The sequence below is a fragment of the Manis javanica genome, chromosome 16 (assembly GCF_040802235.1).
Source record: "Manis javanica isolate MJ-LG chromosome 16, MJ_LKY, whole genome shotgun sequence".
NCBI classification, from domain to species: domain Eukaryota; kingdom Metazoa; phylum Chordata; class Mammalia; order Pholidota; family Manidae; genus Manis; species Manis javanica.
The window spans coordinates 36,702,845-36,720,429 of record NC_133171.1 but is presented as its reverse complement, the minus strand read 5'-3'; the positions used below and the strand labels follow the sequence as shown (position 1 = coordinate 36,720,429).

Genomic DNA, 17,585 nt, shown 5'->3' with positions numbered 1-17,585 from the left:
CAAATATGCCAGGCATATTCCTGCCTTAACACATTGAGTTTTCTTCAAATCACTTGTATCATTTTTTATAGTTTCTTGTTCCCTGTGAAAATTTGAAAGCTTAACTTTTGTCTCAAAAATATGGTTAAGTATGGTTGTTTTTCAGTCTGGTTCTAAGAAAACAAATTTCTGCATTTTGGGGGAGTCTTTTTGGTGGTTCATTATTTCTGCTTGTTCTTACCCACCTGGTCTTCCCTTCTTGTATATCTGAATCTTACTGTGTGCTTAAAATTTATTTTTGAAAATGTATTTCTAGAATTTATTTGAGGTTTCAGATAATACTATCTTCCTAAAGAGAGTTATTTCTTTGCTTCTGTCAGCCACCATCAGTACTAGCAAAGGATCACTTAATTTAAACTTTTGAGATGATTTTTTCTAAACAGTCATTTTCAGTGACTTGAGGCCAAGCAGATACCATACGACTCCTAGATCAATCTTGTCTGGGCAGGTCCTGGATTCTTACTTCTCTCCCTCTACACCTCTGAGACTGTCAAAAGTTAGGATCAGCTTCTCAAGTGACTCATTTGCAAACATCCTCAGGTCACAAGCAGGTTTCAAATGCTTGACTCCTCTCTTCACATTCACATCTATTCCTGATCTTGTCCACAAATTCTTCAATCGCTTATTTGCGCATCAGTGTTTTTAAGAAAACAATATTTTAACTTTGTTTTCAATATTTCATTCATCTTTTTTATTTTCTATTACGGAAGGATTGCTCTGAGTCCTCTAGACACCATTCACAGACGTGGAAATCTACTTTAAGAACTTCAAGCTTGTTCTATCTTGTTGAAATGCTTTTTATCTAGATACCCACATAGCCAACTCCCTCACTTCCTTCAAATCTTTGCTCAAAGCTCACCTTCTCTAGACTGACCATCCCTTTTAAAATTGGAAGATCTCAGCGTTCCTGACCTCTTTCTTTAACATCTAGGTTGTCCAAAAAAAAGCATAACATATTTGGTAGAAGCAAAGTTTTCTTTGAAAGATTGTATTACTCTGGCTTCAAATTATTTCTTCTCTTCTTTTTCACTGCATTTATCATCTTTTAACATTTGGTGTAATTTACTTATGTATTATTTTATTCTTTATCTTGTCTCCTGCTGTAAGCTCGGCAGGGTATCTTTGTCTGTTTGCTGCTAAGTCTGAAGAATGTACAACAGTTTCTTGCACACAGTAAATGAATGAATCAGATAGCCATCTCATCTGAGAAAGTGGGAAAGTGCACCTACAAGAGAAAACTGGGGCTTACTGGGCAGTATTGAATGCCCATTTGAAGTTGATAATCATTTGTCTATAATGAAATAAATGTGGTTGAGAGAGAGTTTCCTGAGCAATGCTTTGCTCCTCAGCTAAAGAAAATGGATGATTAGGTCCATCCAGGTTCGTTTGTTTGTTTGTTTGTTATTTTTTTGTTTTGTTTGTTTGTGTGTTTAGAGGAGTTTGTTACAAGGAGAAAGAGAGGTAAGTGAAATTAAGGTATTAAAATGACAGAATATGAAATACATGTAAGTGAAGAGGTAATAAAATAAGAATGGAGTTGGTAAGGCTCATTGATTTTGCAGTCTCAACGATGCCAAAGAAATAATGCACTGAGGATGTTTGAGAGAAAAAGATGGTTGATAGGAGGTAGACTTCTGATACTAAGATGTTAAGAATTGAAATTCCAGAAATTTCCCATTTTATTTGTGAAGGCAAAGTGTAGGAATGTTGGAGGGGATGATTGAAATGGAATGGTTAAGAATATCTTTGGAGTTGAGCAGCTCAGATTATTGAGAGGATAGAGATTTCTGTGAGAATTTTGAAATAGCCAAAAATTCTGTGAGGATCTATTGTGATCCATGAATCAACATCATCAATTAATAAGGCAAATATTACCCTAAAAGCCGATAGATAACAGCAAGGGAAAGAATATTAAAGTGATATAGTTTAATGAAATAGTTTTCAAAAGAACAGGGAGTTTTATATAGAAAAAAGGGTATAATGGTTACAAAGTCTTACTAGGAAAAAAGGTGAACACATCCCAGAAATTGAATCTTTTAGTGTTTTCTTGCTTTCTTCAGTAGTATAATTATTTTTTATTTTCATATAGATGCCTACAACTCTTCCAAGAGCAGCTGGTCGAGAAACCAAATATGTAAGTCCCTTCATAATTATCCATCCTGCTTTTTTAATGGGTGCATGTGTATGCTTTGGAGGGAACTCAATTAAACAGTCATTTAAAATGAATTAGTTCATTTTTTCATAAGTGGAAAGGGATAGGGTGGTCTGATTGGTCCAGATGTGGAAAATTAGGTTATACCAGGTAAGTTTATTGAGTAAATTCCTTCTTAAGTGAGGTCTAATTTGATTAGTTTGGCTAAATAAAGTGGAACTCCAGCACCTGCTTTCTGTCTTTCTAATTATCAAAGCTTAGATGACATTTTCATTTTTGTAATGCTGTATTGTGTTTATCATAAAACAGTAACTCACATACTTAAACCATTAAGATTTGTCTATTTCTATAGGATTTCCAGTTTAGTTGATTTTGATTAGTTTGTTGCTTTCCTGCATTTAAATTATTATCAAATTAACCAGTTTCATTTATGAGCAAAAACAGATTAATAAGGGATATGTAGGTACAGACTCACACACTTGATTCAGTTAACTATGGGGCTGGCTCTAACTATCTCAGACGTACATGTACTCCATTCCTACTCTTTTTTCACCCATAATCCATCACGTGGCCAACTTTTGCTTCTGACCAAAGATATTCTAGTAGAAATAAAATTGTCTCCTAAGCCAGCAAACTATTCCTTTCAAATTATCTTATGTTTTCTAATATGTAGTATTCATTGTCATAATCAAAAAATAAATAGTTCTTAGGTGTATATTTTGTGATATCTTCTTTGCAATTTATACATTTCTGTCTTCATCCAAATCTCCCTAAGGCAAAAAATAAGCTGGGTGAAATGACTGAATTTTATCCCATTCAGGAAACAATGTTTAGATGGTACAGGTAGGAACACCGCTTAGAGAATTACCTAGATGCTTTCAGTGCAATTTTTTGTTATTATTGGAAGCCATTTGGAGTAGTTCTTCAAAGAATGGAGGCATTTCATAGGTTTATCCAAGTTTAAATCACAGTTTTGCTGCTTGCTAACTGTCTGATCCTAGAAAATCACTTAATCTTTTTATGCCTGAGTTTTTTCATCTATAAAACCAGGATACTTGCATATGATATATCTGATATGGCACTAATGCCTGAAATATATAAAGAACTCATACAGCTCAACACTAAAAAAAACCAAATAACCCCATTAAAAAAATGGGCAAAGGACCTGAATAGACTTGCTTCCAAAGAAGATTAATGGATGGTCAATAGGTGCATGAAAAGATGTTTCTAATCATCGCTAATTATCAGGGAAATGCAAGTCAAAACCACACTGAGATGTCACCTCACACCAGTAAGAATGGCCACTATCCAAAGACAAAAAATAACAACTGTTGGTGAGGATGTGGAGAAAAGGGAACCCTCCTACACTGTTTTTAGGAATATGAATTGGTCCAGCCACTGTGGAGAGCAGTATGGAGGTTCCTTAAAAAACTGAAAAATAGAAATACTGTATTACCCAACAATTCCACTTCTGGGAATTTTACCGAAGAAAACAAAGTCACTGATTCAAAAAGACATATGCACCCTTATGTTTATTGCTGCCTTATTTACAGTGGTCAAGATATAGAAGCAACTGAAGTGTCCATCGATAAATTAATGTATAAAGAAGATGTGGTACATATATAAAATGGGATATAATTTAGATCATAAAAAGAGAAATCCTGCCATTTGCAACAACATGGATGGACCTAGAGGGCATTATGCTAAGTGAAATAAGCCAGACAGAGAAAAACTACTATATGATTTCACTTATTTGTGGAATCTAAAAAAACAAAACAAAACAAAACACAGCAGAAACAGACTCAGACATAGAGAAGAGACTGGTGGTTGCCATAGGGAAGGGGTTGGGGTGGGTTGGTGAAATAGGTGAAGGGGATAAAGAGGCACATAATTTCCATTATAGTATAAATTAATCACAGAGATGAAAGTACAGCACAGGGAATATAGTCAATAATACTGTAATATCTTTCTATGTTGACAGATAGTCAGTGTATTTATTATGGTGAACAGTTAATGTAGATAACTGTTAAATTGCTATGTTGCATGCTTATAACCAATATAATATTATACATCAACTATACTTCAATTTAAAAAAAATCTGGGATACTAGTATTTGGTTGGCATAGATTTATTTTGGTAAGTGTATGAAAAGCCCTTCCTGCAGTTCTGATACTCAGGAATTGCTCAATAAATAATTGCTCTTCCCTTTTTTCCTTTGCTACTACTCCATCTATGCTTCTCCTCTTTTTTTTCCCTCCTACCTATGTTGGAAATACTAGAAGCACCATGATTTAGCTGAGTTTCCTTAATTTTTTCAGTTAAATACAAGAAAAGAAAATTTGCTAAAGATGTTTTTAGTCTTTCTGTGACTAACACCTTCTACAAGAGCCAGACCAAAGAAAAAGTAGCTGGAGTTTTTTGCTCTCTTATCTTCCTTTCCCATCGATTCCTACCTTTCAACAAAATGCCTCTAAATTTAGACTCACTTTCAATGAGGTGGGGAAGGCTGTTGTTTTTCTCTCCTCTCCCCTCCACTTCTCCTGTACTTCATTTGATAGCAATTGGAGTAATTCTGGAGGGGTTGATTCAATCCCGTAAGTTTATTTCAAGTTATTTTTCAATCAGTTATCAGACTGAATTAAAGTAGGTTAACATTTGCCCCAAACTTTGTGAGAGCATTGAATCCTTCAAAGCTAATATTGAATCATCAGGTAGATTTAGAACAACTAGAACAAATACAAACTCTGATTCACAGAAGATTCTTGACTTTGATTAAATTTGGTTCCTTGGCTAAGAAGCTATTTTTTTTTTTTTTTTACTTTTTCACTCTCTTGCAACATGACATTTGAATTGTTTTTTGTGACACCTCAAAAATGTCCTTGTGTTTTGGAAGACTGTAAGGGAATTTGATGGTGGAATGTAAAAATCAGTTCTTTGGTGCCAAATCATAGGGAAGTCACACTTGTAAATATTTGGCTGCAGTTTGACATTTACCAAGTGATGTCTGATACATTTATTTTGAGGATAAAAAGTGAAATTTTAGAGCAGAAGTCCTCCTTAGCTGTAAGCCTTGATCTTATGTGAACAATGTATCTTAAATACTGTATGTTCTGATTTTCAGAGAAGAATGACATTCTGGTATTTTTTTCTAGGAATTCTGGTATTCCTACTGACTGAGTTATGAGAAGCCTCACATTAAATATGACTTGAATAGCTTTCATTCAATTAATTAATCTCTCACTATATTTCTCTCCTTTTCCCATGGAAACTGAGAATAAAACTGAGAAGTCCATAGACTTGAACAATTTAATATTCCACTATCGCTCTTCAAAACTTTGAAGAAAGGCTTCTCCACAGTCTATACCTGTTGGGACTCTGTGTGTTACTGACTTGGTACATTCTTAGACCCAAAAGTAAGAATCACACCGTTTACCAACTACTGAGCCACAGAGGAAAAAAGGGGAGGCTTAAATTAGAGCCAAGAAAAAGAATTTTCTTTCACTTGAGTGTATCTTCAGAAAATTAGCATAGGCCACTCAAATTCCCTTTTTCTGGGGGGCTCTTTCACATATTATAGTACATAGTCTATGAATCAGGACTAGTAGAAAATGTAGTCAGTATCTTCTAGCTCTATTATTCAATTTTCCACTGTTGTTCATTGGTTCAACAAATATTTATTGAGTGCTCACTGGGGAGTCCCTGGGATGAGACAGATGAACAGAACAGCAGGCTCCTATTTCTGAAGCATGCAAGAGGGGAGATAGTAAACAATCGCAATGGTAAATGAGCAAGATACTTCACTGTAGAAATAAGCGGATTGCTAGCAGGACAACTGGTTGATGTTAAAACAAATATATGAAGTTGCCAGTTTTCAATGTGTCAGTGTGTCCATTGGATTTCCAGTTTTCCTGGCTTGGTCATAATGTTTTTATTAAATAACAAGAAATTGTATAGCTAATTCTTCTTTATGGGGCCTTTAGTAAAAGGCTGACTTTTCTTCATTAAAAAGAAAACAATCAATCCAAAAGAATTAGTTTCCTTTCCTTATTCTTTAGCACGTATTGTCACATTTCACACAGTCCATTTTTTAGGGTGATCCAGATGCAGTAAAAGTACCATCAATTCGGACTGATTTAAGTCAAGGTTTTCTTTAATTCATGGTGTGCTTGATTTGCAGGTTATTTTAAAGTAACTTAATTAAAGTTCCCTTAAGTGTAATAGAATTTAAACTAGGCCAACAACATGTAGAGTAGTGGTGATCTTCATAAGTCACTGGTGAGATTGATTAATTTATCAATATTTCACTTGATCATTTTTAACAGATGCCAAATTCAACAATAATAATAGCTAACGGTTTGAGCTCTTACCTGGCAAATAAGGTGTAACTATCCCATTTAACCTATATCAGTCCTATGAGGTGGGTATTATTATTTCAAAATCTCCATTTGACACAGGAGAAAACTGTCTCAGAAGTCACAGAGTAGGCAAAATCCAGCCCAGGTCTTCCTCAAGTCAAAGGCCCTGCCATTTATATTTATGCAAACTTTAAAGAAACTGGGAATTGTTTGTCTTCCTTGAATATTTTATCCATTAGGATTTATATTTTGGTCCCAATTATTTCTTCATGCCCAATAACCTTCAGTTTAAGCTTTGAATGAATAATTTCGTATTTGGTGACAACATCAAAAATGGCAATGTTTACTATATTTCGAATGTTTTACATCACTTGCTTATATGTATTAACTCACAATTTATCAGATAATGTGTCCTGGTGATTGTTTCTCATGACACTCATTTTTAAAGAGTTTCTTTCTCTGAATGTAAAGGAATGAATTTTCTATTTAAATTTCTATTTCATTCTCTTTTCACTCTGTCGTCATTGGAGGGGGTCACTTTTTTCTTTGCATTATGCTTGTCTTTGTAAATATTTATTACTTTTATTATCTACTACCAGTAAAATTCACTTTATTCATGTTCAAAATCACAGTATACTTTCTTAATAAAGAACAATCTCAGAAAAGATGTCAAGTATTTGAAACTTTTGCTAAGTTATCAAAAAATCCTTATTTGGAATCATATTCTATTGACAGAATATTATTTCATAAGCTGTCTACATTTCACAAGTTACTTTAAGTGCCAGAGAAATAACAGAGACAGGCTTATTGAATATTGTATAGTATACAAGTAAGATCTCTTTTTAATGAGCTTGAGGGACAGAAAAATGTCATTACAATGGAAGCATATTGCTTTCAAAATATCACAATATATTAAAAAATGTGCCAAACTTTATTAAGACTATTCCCCTTTATACATACAGATATTCAAATAAAGGTCACCATCTCCCATTAGGCAGCTCACACCCTCTCCTTGTTGCTCTGCTTGGAGGTGTTGCTATGCGGGCATTTCAGCATGATGTGCGTGGATGTAGTCATAGCTCTTGGGTGAGAGATGACTTCAATCTAATCCACTTAAATGCGAACCTGGCTTCAGATATGCTTCCATAGGATGTGACCAGATGACTTATAGGAAGAGTTTGTGAACAATTTAAGAAATTCCACTCTATTGATCATCCTCATTTATTTCATCTTTCTGTTGTCCAGAAATAGTTCCCAAGTATGTTCGTATGAAAGGGGATGAGGAAGGAATGGAGATAATTATCTGGGTTCGGCTAAATGAGGAGGAAGAGAATAGAGCTAATGAAATGCCTTTATGACCTGTATCTTTATCATCATTATTTTAGACTTTACCAAACACAAAGTTGCCATATTTCAGCCAAGCGTCCCCCTGACTTGATCTTTTATCTCCCCATTTGCACAGATAAACTATGGCTACCAACAGTCACTATGCTCACTTGCTCTGCCTACCAATTATGTTCTTGACAAGATGAAATCATCATTCTATAGCTTAGAGGGTCAACCTTTAAATACCTGCAGATCTACTTTTTATATTTAGTTCGTTTGGAGATACATTGCTAACTTACAAAATGGCTTTTAATAAGATACTCATACAGGGTAAGGTTTAAAGAGTGTAGAGTCAACGGTGTTAAGCAAGAAGCATGAGACCTCATAATGTATCTCTATGGCTTTAGTGCCTAATATTCTTACCTTGGATCAGTTCTTTCAAGTAGTGCCTTAGTGTACAAATAACAAGAATGCTCTTTAGGTTAAGGGTAAGATAGTGTTTTATCATTTTATCATTTTGTATTTCCTCAATGCCAAGCTCAGCAATGATTATTAGGTGCTCGGTTACTATTTTAAGTTTTGTCGTCCTGCCTACCTGAAGATCGGTCTTGTCTGAGAGAAATAAGGTGCTTCAATTAACACTATCACTAATTAGAGTTCTTTGGGGCTTAAGAAAAGGAAACTCAGGGACAATTAGAGTCAACAGAGAAAAGGTGGAAGGGAAACATTTTAGTGATTTTGAACTGAATGTTATGTTCAGGTGGGAGGGAGGTGACTGCTGAGAGGGAAAAATAAAATGCCAGAGTGGAAGTGTGGAGGGCAGAAGGCAGAAGCGATCATTCAACACTTTTTATCTGTACAGTCTGATGTTGTCCCAGTTGCCCAGGAGGGTATCTGCTAGTGTGATACCAGCGAAAAAGACATGCGTCAAAAATGGGGAAAAGCTGCTGATGGCAGGGAAATGTTTTCTCCAAAGCTGGACTGGTGCAAGTGGTGGCCTTATGTAACAATTTATTTCTCCAGTGGACTTCAAATCCTCATTTCTTTCCTTAGTCTTTCACCCTTTTACTTTCTATATAACCTAACCCTTTAATAGAATAAGAAATTTCGACTTTCACAATTTTTGGACTGCTCTGTTTGTTTTTAAGGTTTTTTTTTTCTCCCTATGATAATATACTAGTTAAAATGCCCCCCTCCTGTTCTCTTACTTTCCAGTCTTTTATAAGTAAAATCATGTCCAGGGTTGTAGAATATAGATGATGGGATTTTGTTTCACACGAGCCATTATTACACTCATCTTTAATGCTGTTCTTCAGCAAGAATCAAAAAGCAGAAAACAAACAATGTCAGATACAGCCTGAAAAGGGCTGCAGGGTCCTCACCGTTACGTTTGGTGAGTCACAATCCTATATGCTTGACACCTTAGAACCACCAAATTTTCAGTTTTCAGTCATCTTTCATCTCTCAGAGAGTAAAAACAATACTGACACATCTAAAACAGCCCTGAAGATATTTTCAATTTTAAATATAATAGAATTATCTTAGCAACACAATTTCATCATGTTTTAGCCAAGTGTATTTGTAATCAAGCATCTGTTTGTTGACCACTTTCCCATCAAAATTGAAAGCTGGATGGTGTGGAAGTTCAGCCTCCCATTAAGATGCAGAAATTCTTGATAAAATATAACTATGAAAAATATATATGTAACCCGACCTAAGAATGTAAGAGAAGCGTCTGAGTGACAGAAGTGAAATGGAAGCTCTAAGTAGGGGAGTGTTAAAAAGCTACTGCTCTGGTAGAACACAGATACATGAGAACTTAGGTGCTAGCAGCCAGGAGCTTAGATTTTAACTTTCACTATATAATAAGTCTAAGACCTGTGAATGCATCCTTTGTGTCCATCTGGGACCTAGAAGGCCGCATTGTCCATGAAGCACCGAATAGAAGAAGAAATCCTTCCACCGTCTATACTCATGATGATGAATCCACAAGAAAGTGGGTTCTAAACCTGTGAAACTTGAAGATGTGGAGATCTGCCACCATTTAGGTTAGGAATATCAGGGTGATGAAATAAAATGGAAACTGGTTTGGAACCAGTGAAAGAAACACCTCTGGTCCCCACAAGGGCAAATGTTAAACATATTGTGGGGATGGTTTTCTAACCCGGGGCATCTCAGACCACTGCAGAAATCATCACCAAAGTTACCCTGACTGAAGCTGAGCTCAAAATAAAAAATAAAAGCCATAAAATGAGTAAAGAACATCACAGGGGAGAGGCGTGAGGAAGAGTCAGCAGATAGAGGAAACTGGAGATTTAGCAATGTGGAATTACAGTAAAATCTGGAATGAATTTATAAATATATTAAAAATGTTGAAATAGCCAAATGGGATTTAAGACACCATTAAAAAGATATGAAAGAAAAACAAACAGAATTTCTGAAAGTTAAAATCAAGTCATTAAAATATAAAATTCAATTGTCATGTTAATCATATTAATGTACATTTGAAGAAAATGAAGATAACTGTCAGGCTTATGTGCAGAAACCATCCAGAATGCAACAAAAAGAGATAGAAAATACAAAGGGAATTTTATAGAAATTGAGAATGGATTGAGAAGACCCAACATGTATTTAACAGAAGCTCCATAAAAAGAGATCAGATACAATAGGAGAAAGGCAATATTTGAAGAGCTATTCATGGAGAGGTTTTCAGAGTTGAAGCAAGATACGCATACTCAAAATGAAGGAATATACCAAGCCCCCCAAAAACGATACATAAAAAAACATCCTAGACACATCATAGAGAAATAACAGAATGTCATGGAGAAAACTCTTAAATGCTAATCAAAGGATAGAGAATCCAGTAAGTCATGATGTTTAGACTGACAGCAATAACAGAAGCTAGAGCAATAATATCTTCAAAATGCTTTTTTAAAATTGAAGTATATTTTCTATACAATATTATATTGGTTTCAAGTATACAACACAGTGATTAAATAGTTACACACATTATCAAAATCCTAATGCTGAGAGATAATAACTTACTACTCTAGAATTCTATGCCCAGTTAAGCTTTCATTCAGAAATGAGGAAAAAATATTTTTTTCAGACAAAGTCTAAGACATGAGATCTGGAAAAACTACCAAAGCATTTATTTCAGTAAGAAGGAAGCTAAATCCAGATAAAAGGGGGGGAAATTCAGGAACCAAGCCTGAAGAAACAACATTAGCCTCCCCTTTAATTTAAAACAATTTTAAAAATCAAATCACTTTCCCAAATCATGAAAACTCTGTTATATTTTTCTTTATATAAAGATAGTTTAAGGAAACATTTGTTTGTTTGTTTCAACTTGCTGTAAACAAATATAAAAATCCAACAATACTGGTACATTTAAGTAAAATGTGGAGTATATAGAAAATGAAATATTATATCACCTTGAGGAATTTTTGATGTCTTGTGATACTGCTTATGCTAATATGGTAAGGAAAGGCAACATACAAAAACATATTCGCTATTAGGGGAGCTGAATAAAAATGCATAGGTAAATATTGTAAGGTAATGCCCCTAAAGGTTCAAATCATTTTTTGATGGTATAATGATATTTTTCCTCTTGCTTTATAGTTTAAAAAATCCTGCAATGGACATGTGTTCTTTAATAGTAAAAGAAATTCACAATACTGAAAAACAAAGATACGTTATTTTAGTAAGTTGTGAATTTCATTAAATAACCACCGTCTTCATTATTTTGCAGGCAAACCTCTCCTCACCATCTTCTGCAGTATCTGAGAGTCAGCTGGTACGTATGCTCTTAGTCATAGACCTTCTTTAGAAATTTCTGGTCTAAGACAGCTTTATCTGAGCCAAGTGAACTGCGAATAAGTTTATTCCATATAAGTTTATTTGCTACTTGTCTAATGAAAGTTTGCTAATGCTTTACTACAGCTAATGATGGTTGTTTTGGAGGTTACAAAAATGCAGAAAACCATATATAGATTCTCTTCTCCAGTAACTAGTATCCTAGTAGTGTTGTGAGAATAGAATGAGTGGGGTCAGAAGCAAGAAACTATTGGAATTTAGAGAAAGAGGGTGCTCACTTCCTGATGGAACAGATCAGAAAAGGGTTCAAGGAAACGGTCATGTTTGATAATGTAGAGTAGGTTCTGCACTTTAGGAAATGGGAAGTGAGACATTTCAGACAGGAGGGTTAGGGTTAGCATGTAAATGATCTAGATTAGTGATAAGCAATAGAAACATCATGTGAACTACAATGCAAACCACATATGTAATTTTAAATTTTCTAGGGGCCACATTAAAAGAGTGAAAAGACATAGGTCACATTAACTTCAAGAATATCTAGTATTTAATGATATATAAATATTATCATTTCAACATATAATCATTATAAATGAGATATTTCATATTCCTGTTTTGGGGGAAGTCTTTGAAGTCTGCTGTGCATTTTATGTTTTATATTTAAGTTTCAGTTCAAAGTAGCCACATTTCAGGGACTCAACAGGGAGGCTAGTGGGTACTGTGCTGGACAGCTCAAATCTAAACTCTAGAATAAAAATTTGATTATATATAAATATATAATATGTAAATGTATTACATATAAATATATAAATATATAATAGATTTGATTATATATACATATTAATATATATTATATATAAATATAGAATAGATAAAAATTTGATTAAATAGAATTTCTTTTAGTGTTTTCTATTTCTTATTCTTACAGTGGTTAGCAAACTGAGACCATGAAATAAGTCACCTAGGCAGTACTAGTTAAAATTTTTCTTTATGTCTATATCTTAATTTTTGTCGTTTATAATAATAAACTCCTGAACAATAGGCCCCTTCAGTAAAATTAATAAACATTTCTAGTAAAGCAATTTGAGATGTTAAGAAGACAAAAATCACTGTTTAATGTTGATTTTTTTCTGCTTTTTAAGTAATTGTTTTGGTGTCCTACATCTGTAGCCCACAAGTCATCTTGTCCTTATCATGCTGACAACAATATTTTTATTTATAATTCTAAAAAAGTGTAGGTTGACTCTTAAAATAGCCTGATTCAAGCAAACTGCTTGGGTATGTTGGTGTTTATACAAACAGTATACAAGTGTGTGTCATTCTAGTGTCAATGGCTTTAGAACAGCGGCTGCCGTTTAGTGTAGTTGAAAGAATGCTGGGCTGGGAGCCAGAAGAACCACCTTCTTCCTGCTCTGACACTAACTACTGGGCTGACGATGGCAGATAAGTTACCAGTCTGGGAGTCTGGGCCTCAGTCTCCTAAACGAACAATGAAGGCAAATCCATTACATACTTTCCAGGCCCCTCTAGTGCCTTGAGTCGATGATTCCTAACAGTCAGGTGAAGGAATTCCCGTGGAAACCAACACAGCAGGAACATAATGACGCCGAAAGGTTTACCACTTTAGACATGGAAATATTATTACAACAACTTCTTGAGAGTAACGTGCTAAAATCCAGAATATTTTTGATATCTTCATCTGTAATTTCACTCAGCGTAGTATACAAAATACAGATTTTAGATGTTGAATGTGTGTGGGTATGTATTATCAGACTGACATATGTATATATATATATATATATTCAGTTCTGGGCTTAATAGTTTAAGATGCTGTTTCAAGGAGGCAGATATATACACAATGACTTCATAAAATGAGATATAGTAAAAAGAGCTCATTTGTAAATATAATAAATAAGCCACAATGCCTAATAAAACAATTCTATGAGCTCTGTGTTCTCCCGGGGGGGAAAATAGAAAGCATTACTTTGACTGACCTTGATGATAATTTATTTGCATTTTCTTTAGACTTTTTCTCTAAAGAGTTGAAGGAATTTTTTGACCAAGTTTTAAATTAAGTTTTAATCCAAGAATGCCTCTGAGATACAGGCTAGGTTTGTGCAGGGATTATTATAAAGCAAGCTTATCACCCAAAAAAAGAATATCTCTTAGATTGATTCAATTCAATTCAATCACTTCAACTTCTGTTTCATAACCTTGACCCTGTATTTACATTACCCAGGAATGGAATAGCATGGATATAATTGTATACAAGGGAATGTTTATGGCATTTGCTTCCTTAAGGATTTATTATAAATCCTTAGATTTATTTTATATCCTTATATTTACTTATATATATTATATTAATATATTATTATAATAATATTATTAATTTATTATGAATATTTAAAGAGTAATAGTTTTACTCTTAGGTAATGTAATTTATGAATAAAATTTTATATATTTTTTTCATTTTTATGAATGAATCTCCAATATTCACCATTGCAAACTTTCTTCAGGATTAAGTTCTGAGTAATTTATGTAAATAGGAATGACTTTGAAAAACAAAACTATGTATGTATATATATATATATATATATACACACACACACACATACACATATGCACACACACACATATATATGTGCATGTGTTTATAATAGGTACATATATACATATATAGAAACCATATGACAGGTAATTCCAATATATTGCTTTATATATGTATGTGTGTGTATGTGTATATAGTACATAAAAATCAAAATTATTGGGAACATGATTGATTATAGTTAAATTATGTAAGTAAATATTGTATGTTTTATATAAAATAAGCAGTAAAATTACTTGACTCCTATTTTAGGGGAGAAATATAATAAAGCGATTGAAGTAAAAATATATGATAAAATCACTGTGGTAGCACAAGCTCAATACAGAAGCCAGTTGCTTTTGAGATTTGGCTTTTTAAGGATAGATCACTTTTTCATACCTTTTCTTTCTAACTTGGCTAACCTATTTATTTACATTGCCACTGTGCCAATGCCACATTGGAAGGAAGAAAAGAAACAGGACTGTGTCCCTTACTTTTAAGATATTTCCATTGTTTAAAAACTTTCCATGGTCTAGAAGCCAAATTATTTAGTATTAATAGGTTCAGGGAGACTTTATGAAACTAGTTCACCAATCCAAGCTTCAGTTTCTCTTCTTCTATTAAAGAACATCACAGTACATCAAAACTGCGCAGGAGCTTGCAGATGAGGGCATTGGAAACACCCATCTGTGACATGGAGTTTGGAATAACTCCTTTGTCAGCCTGAGGGGCTTGTCGTATGTGAACTTGTAGCCCTATGTATATGGGAGATGTTATTATTGCACACACAATGTCCAAAACATTATCTCTGAGATAATGTAAGTGGCCATTCTTACAGATAAAGAAACAGAGGCTCACAAAATTTAAACAGATGATCTAAGATCACAGTTAGTGGTCATTCTGTGTGAATTTCAAAAGGAATCCTTCTGGATTTTAGATAATTCAAGGAGAATACGAAAAGACTGGAGAATTTGGAAAGTCTATGCAAGTGTGGTCTTCACTGGGCGCTTCCCATAAGGCCCCCGTGCTGTTGCTGGCGTTTTTTGCATTGCCTGCCAAATACGAAGGGGAGGAGACTGGGTGGAGGTCAGTTAGGGTGTTAAAGTTTTATGTCTGTGAAAATGCTTCCCCTTTGGTAATAAAGGAAGCAAAGGAAAGGAAGGACCTAGGATCTAGGTTGAACCTTCACTGAACTTTCCTAATTCCTAAAATGAGTTATGACAATGTTAACAGAGGATGCTGCCATCTTTTTCTCTGAATAAGAAAACAGGTTGGGCCCCATAAAATAATAAGTGCCAATCTTCCTTGGCAGTATTTGGGGAACCTGGTTTAGAAGACATTTGGCTTTTGCTTTTAAAATTTTCATGCCATTACAAAATGTTCATTGTTGTCTAAGATGGAATACTGAATCTGGAGAGTACAAAACAATAGATTTAAAAAATAATCCACATGGCTGTATATAAGTAAAAGCTGAATGCTGCTTACTGGAATTCTATAAAGAAGAGTACTTAAACTTGCAGATAGATACTTTGTTTCCATTTCTGAAAGGCAGTTGATGTGTCCTGCTTTTGTGGTGTGTGAGTCATCTTTCTGAGGGCCCTTGAGGTCTCCGTTGTTCAGAAAATGCAGCCCTGAAAGCTTTTGTGTAGAACCGAAGTCTCCTTCAACTTTAAAGGTGGTTCGTCCTTGATCAGTTTTTCTTGACTCAACCCTACGTAAGCGCTACAGCATTTGTTATATGCACGTCCTCAGGTTTGAATCATGCCATTATCTTTTCTTTAACCCTTGAAATATTTCAATCCAGCCAATCTGTGTTCTGTACCTTCCACAAAATGTTTCTTGAGTTATGGGTGTGGTTTATAATTATTGAAATCTTACATATATTTATTTTTACACAACTATTATAATAATTATACATTATATTTTGGAAAAAGCACACAAGGTGGGTACCTTTCTGGATAGTCTAGATTATTTAGTCTCAACACTTTGTATTATAAATACAAAAATGCGTAAATGGAAAGGGTTTTCCCTTTTAAGTTCCTTTTATGCTGTTTTTTCTTTCTCAAGTCCTGTCACGCATATTATGTCATTAGATTCTCAGAAGCCCCTTGTGAGTTAGTATGGTAGGAATTGTTATTTCCATTACTCTGATGAAAAAAAAAATGAAGTCCAAATATCTACAATGCTGTATCAACAATCCTATAGTTAATGGGTGGTATAAAAATCTGTGTTTTTTCTTCCAATCTTGGAAGATTTAGTCTACACTCTAGTGTTTGGAAATTTGAGATATTTTTTGAGGTGGAAAAAGTGCTTAAACATTTGCTTCACGCATATAGCATTGTTTATTTAAAAGAGAATTAGAGCTAATAAACATTAATTGAATGAGTGAATTAGCTAAACGAGTTATAGAATATTGCTTTTGTCAAGTCTCGGCTAGTAGAACGTTTTTGAGCTTCTATGTTTTAAATTTGTTGCCATAAAACTCTAGAAAAAGAAGCAAATGGATAAAGGAAACAATGCCATTTTCACCAACTCTTTGGATCCGTTAAATGTGTAGGGTTTCTAGACAGGCTTGCAGAGTTCTCTGTGTGCTGGGTTTTATTACTTTCTTGCTGTTTTATTGCACATCTTACTTCTTCAGAAAGATAAACATAAACTCTTGAAAACTGGGACCCTATCCATCACTTCTTTTGCTCCCCTCACACCTCCCTAGAGCTTGCGACTGTACTCAGAAGCAATTAAAAACATCAATCCACCAGCTGACGTTACTAATTTGAGAAAGATGGTGCTCTAAGAAGCCATTATTTTAAAATACTAAGAATGGATTCTCTAGGTCAGTGCTGGCAGTTTAATTTTCAACTTTGGTCTGTAGCCAGAGGCAGTACCAATTTGTTGTTATAGAATTATGATTAGAAGTTCCAAAGGACAGAAACAATGTCTATTTTTACAGTGCCCCGGAGTAGCAATGTTCAAAGAAAGTGGGTACTTGATGACTTATAAACACAAGTGACTCGCAGCCTCACACCAGGGTCTCAGAGGGCCTTAAAGCCTGCTGTCAGCCTTCAGGACTCCACATACCCTTGGATTTTTTTTTTTTTCTCAAGACTAATAGAGTTAGATAGAGTCTCTTTTTTTCTACCCTTTCCTCAAATTTTCCAAAAAAGGTGACATCATTGTCTTTGGGTGTTAACAGTTTTATTGCTTATCACCATAAGCAAAGAGGGGGATAACAACTATTTCTTTTTAAATGGAGAGGCTTGTTCAGTCCCTAAGGAAGTGATCACTGGCCTTGACTTCTTATATCTGTGAGAGATGA

The 17,585-nt window shown here is 34.4% G+C and overlaps 1 protein-coding gene across 25 annotated transcripts in view; it reads left to right on the top strand.

The window, feature by feature from the left end:
* MLIP (muscular LMNA interacting protein) overlaps positions 1-17,585 on the top strand; it is a 253,253-nt gene that overhangs the window by 165,953 nt on the left and 69,715 nt on the right. For all 25 annotated transcript variants that reach the window (XM_073225208.1, XM_073225204.1, XM_073225203.1 and 22 more), the window contains 2 exons: positions 2,129-2,173; positions 11,624-11,668. In XM_073225208.1, the coding sequence (XP_073081309.1) occupies positions 2,129-2,173; positions 11,624-11,668 (90 nt within the window). The remainder of the gene's footprint in view (positions 1-2,128; positions 2,174-11,623; positions 11,669-17,585) is intronic.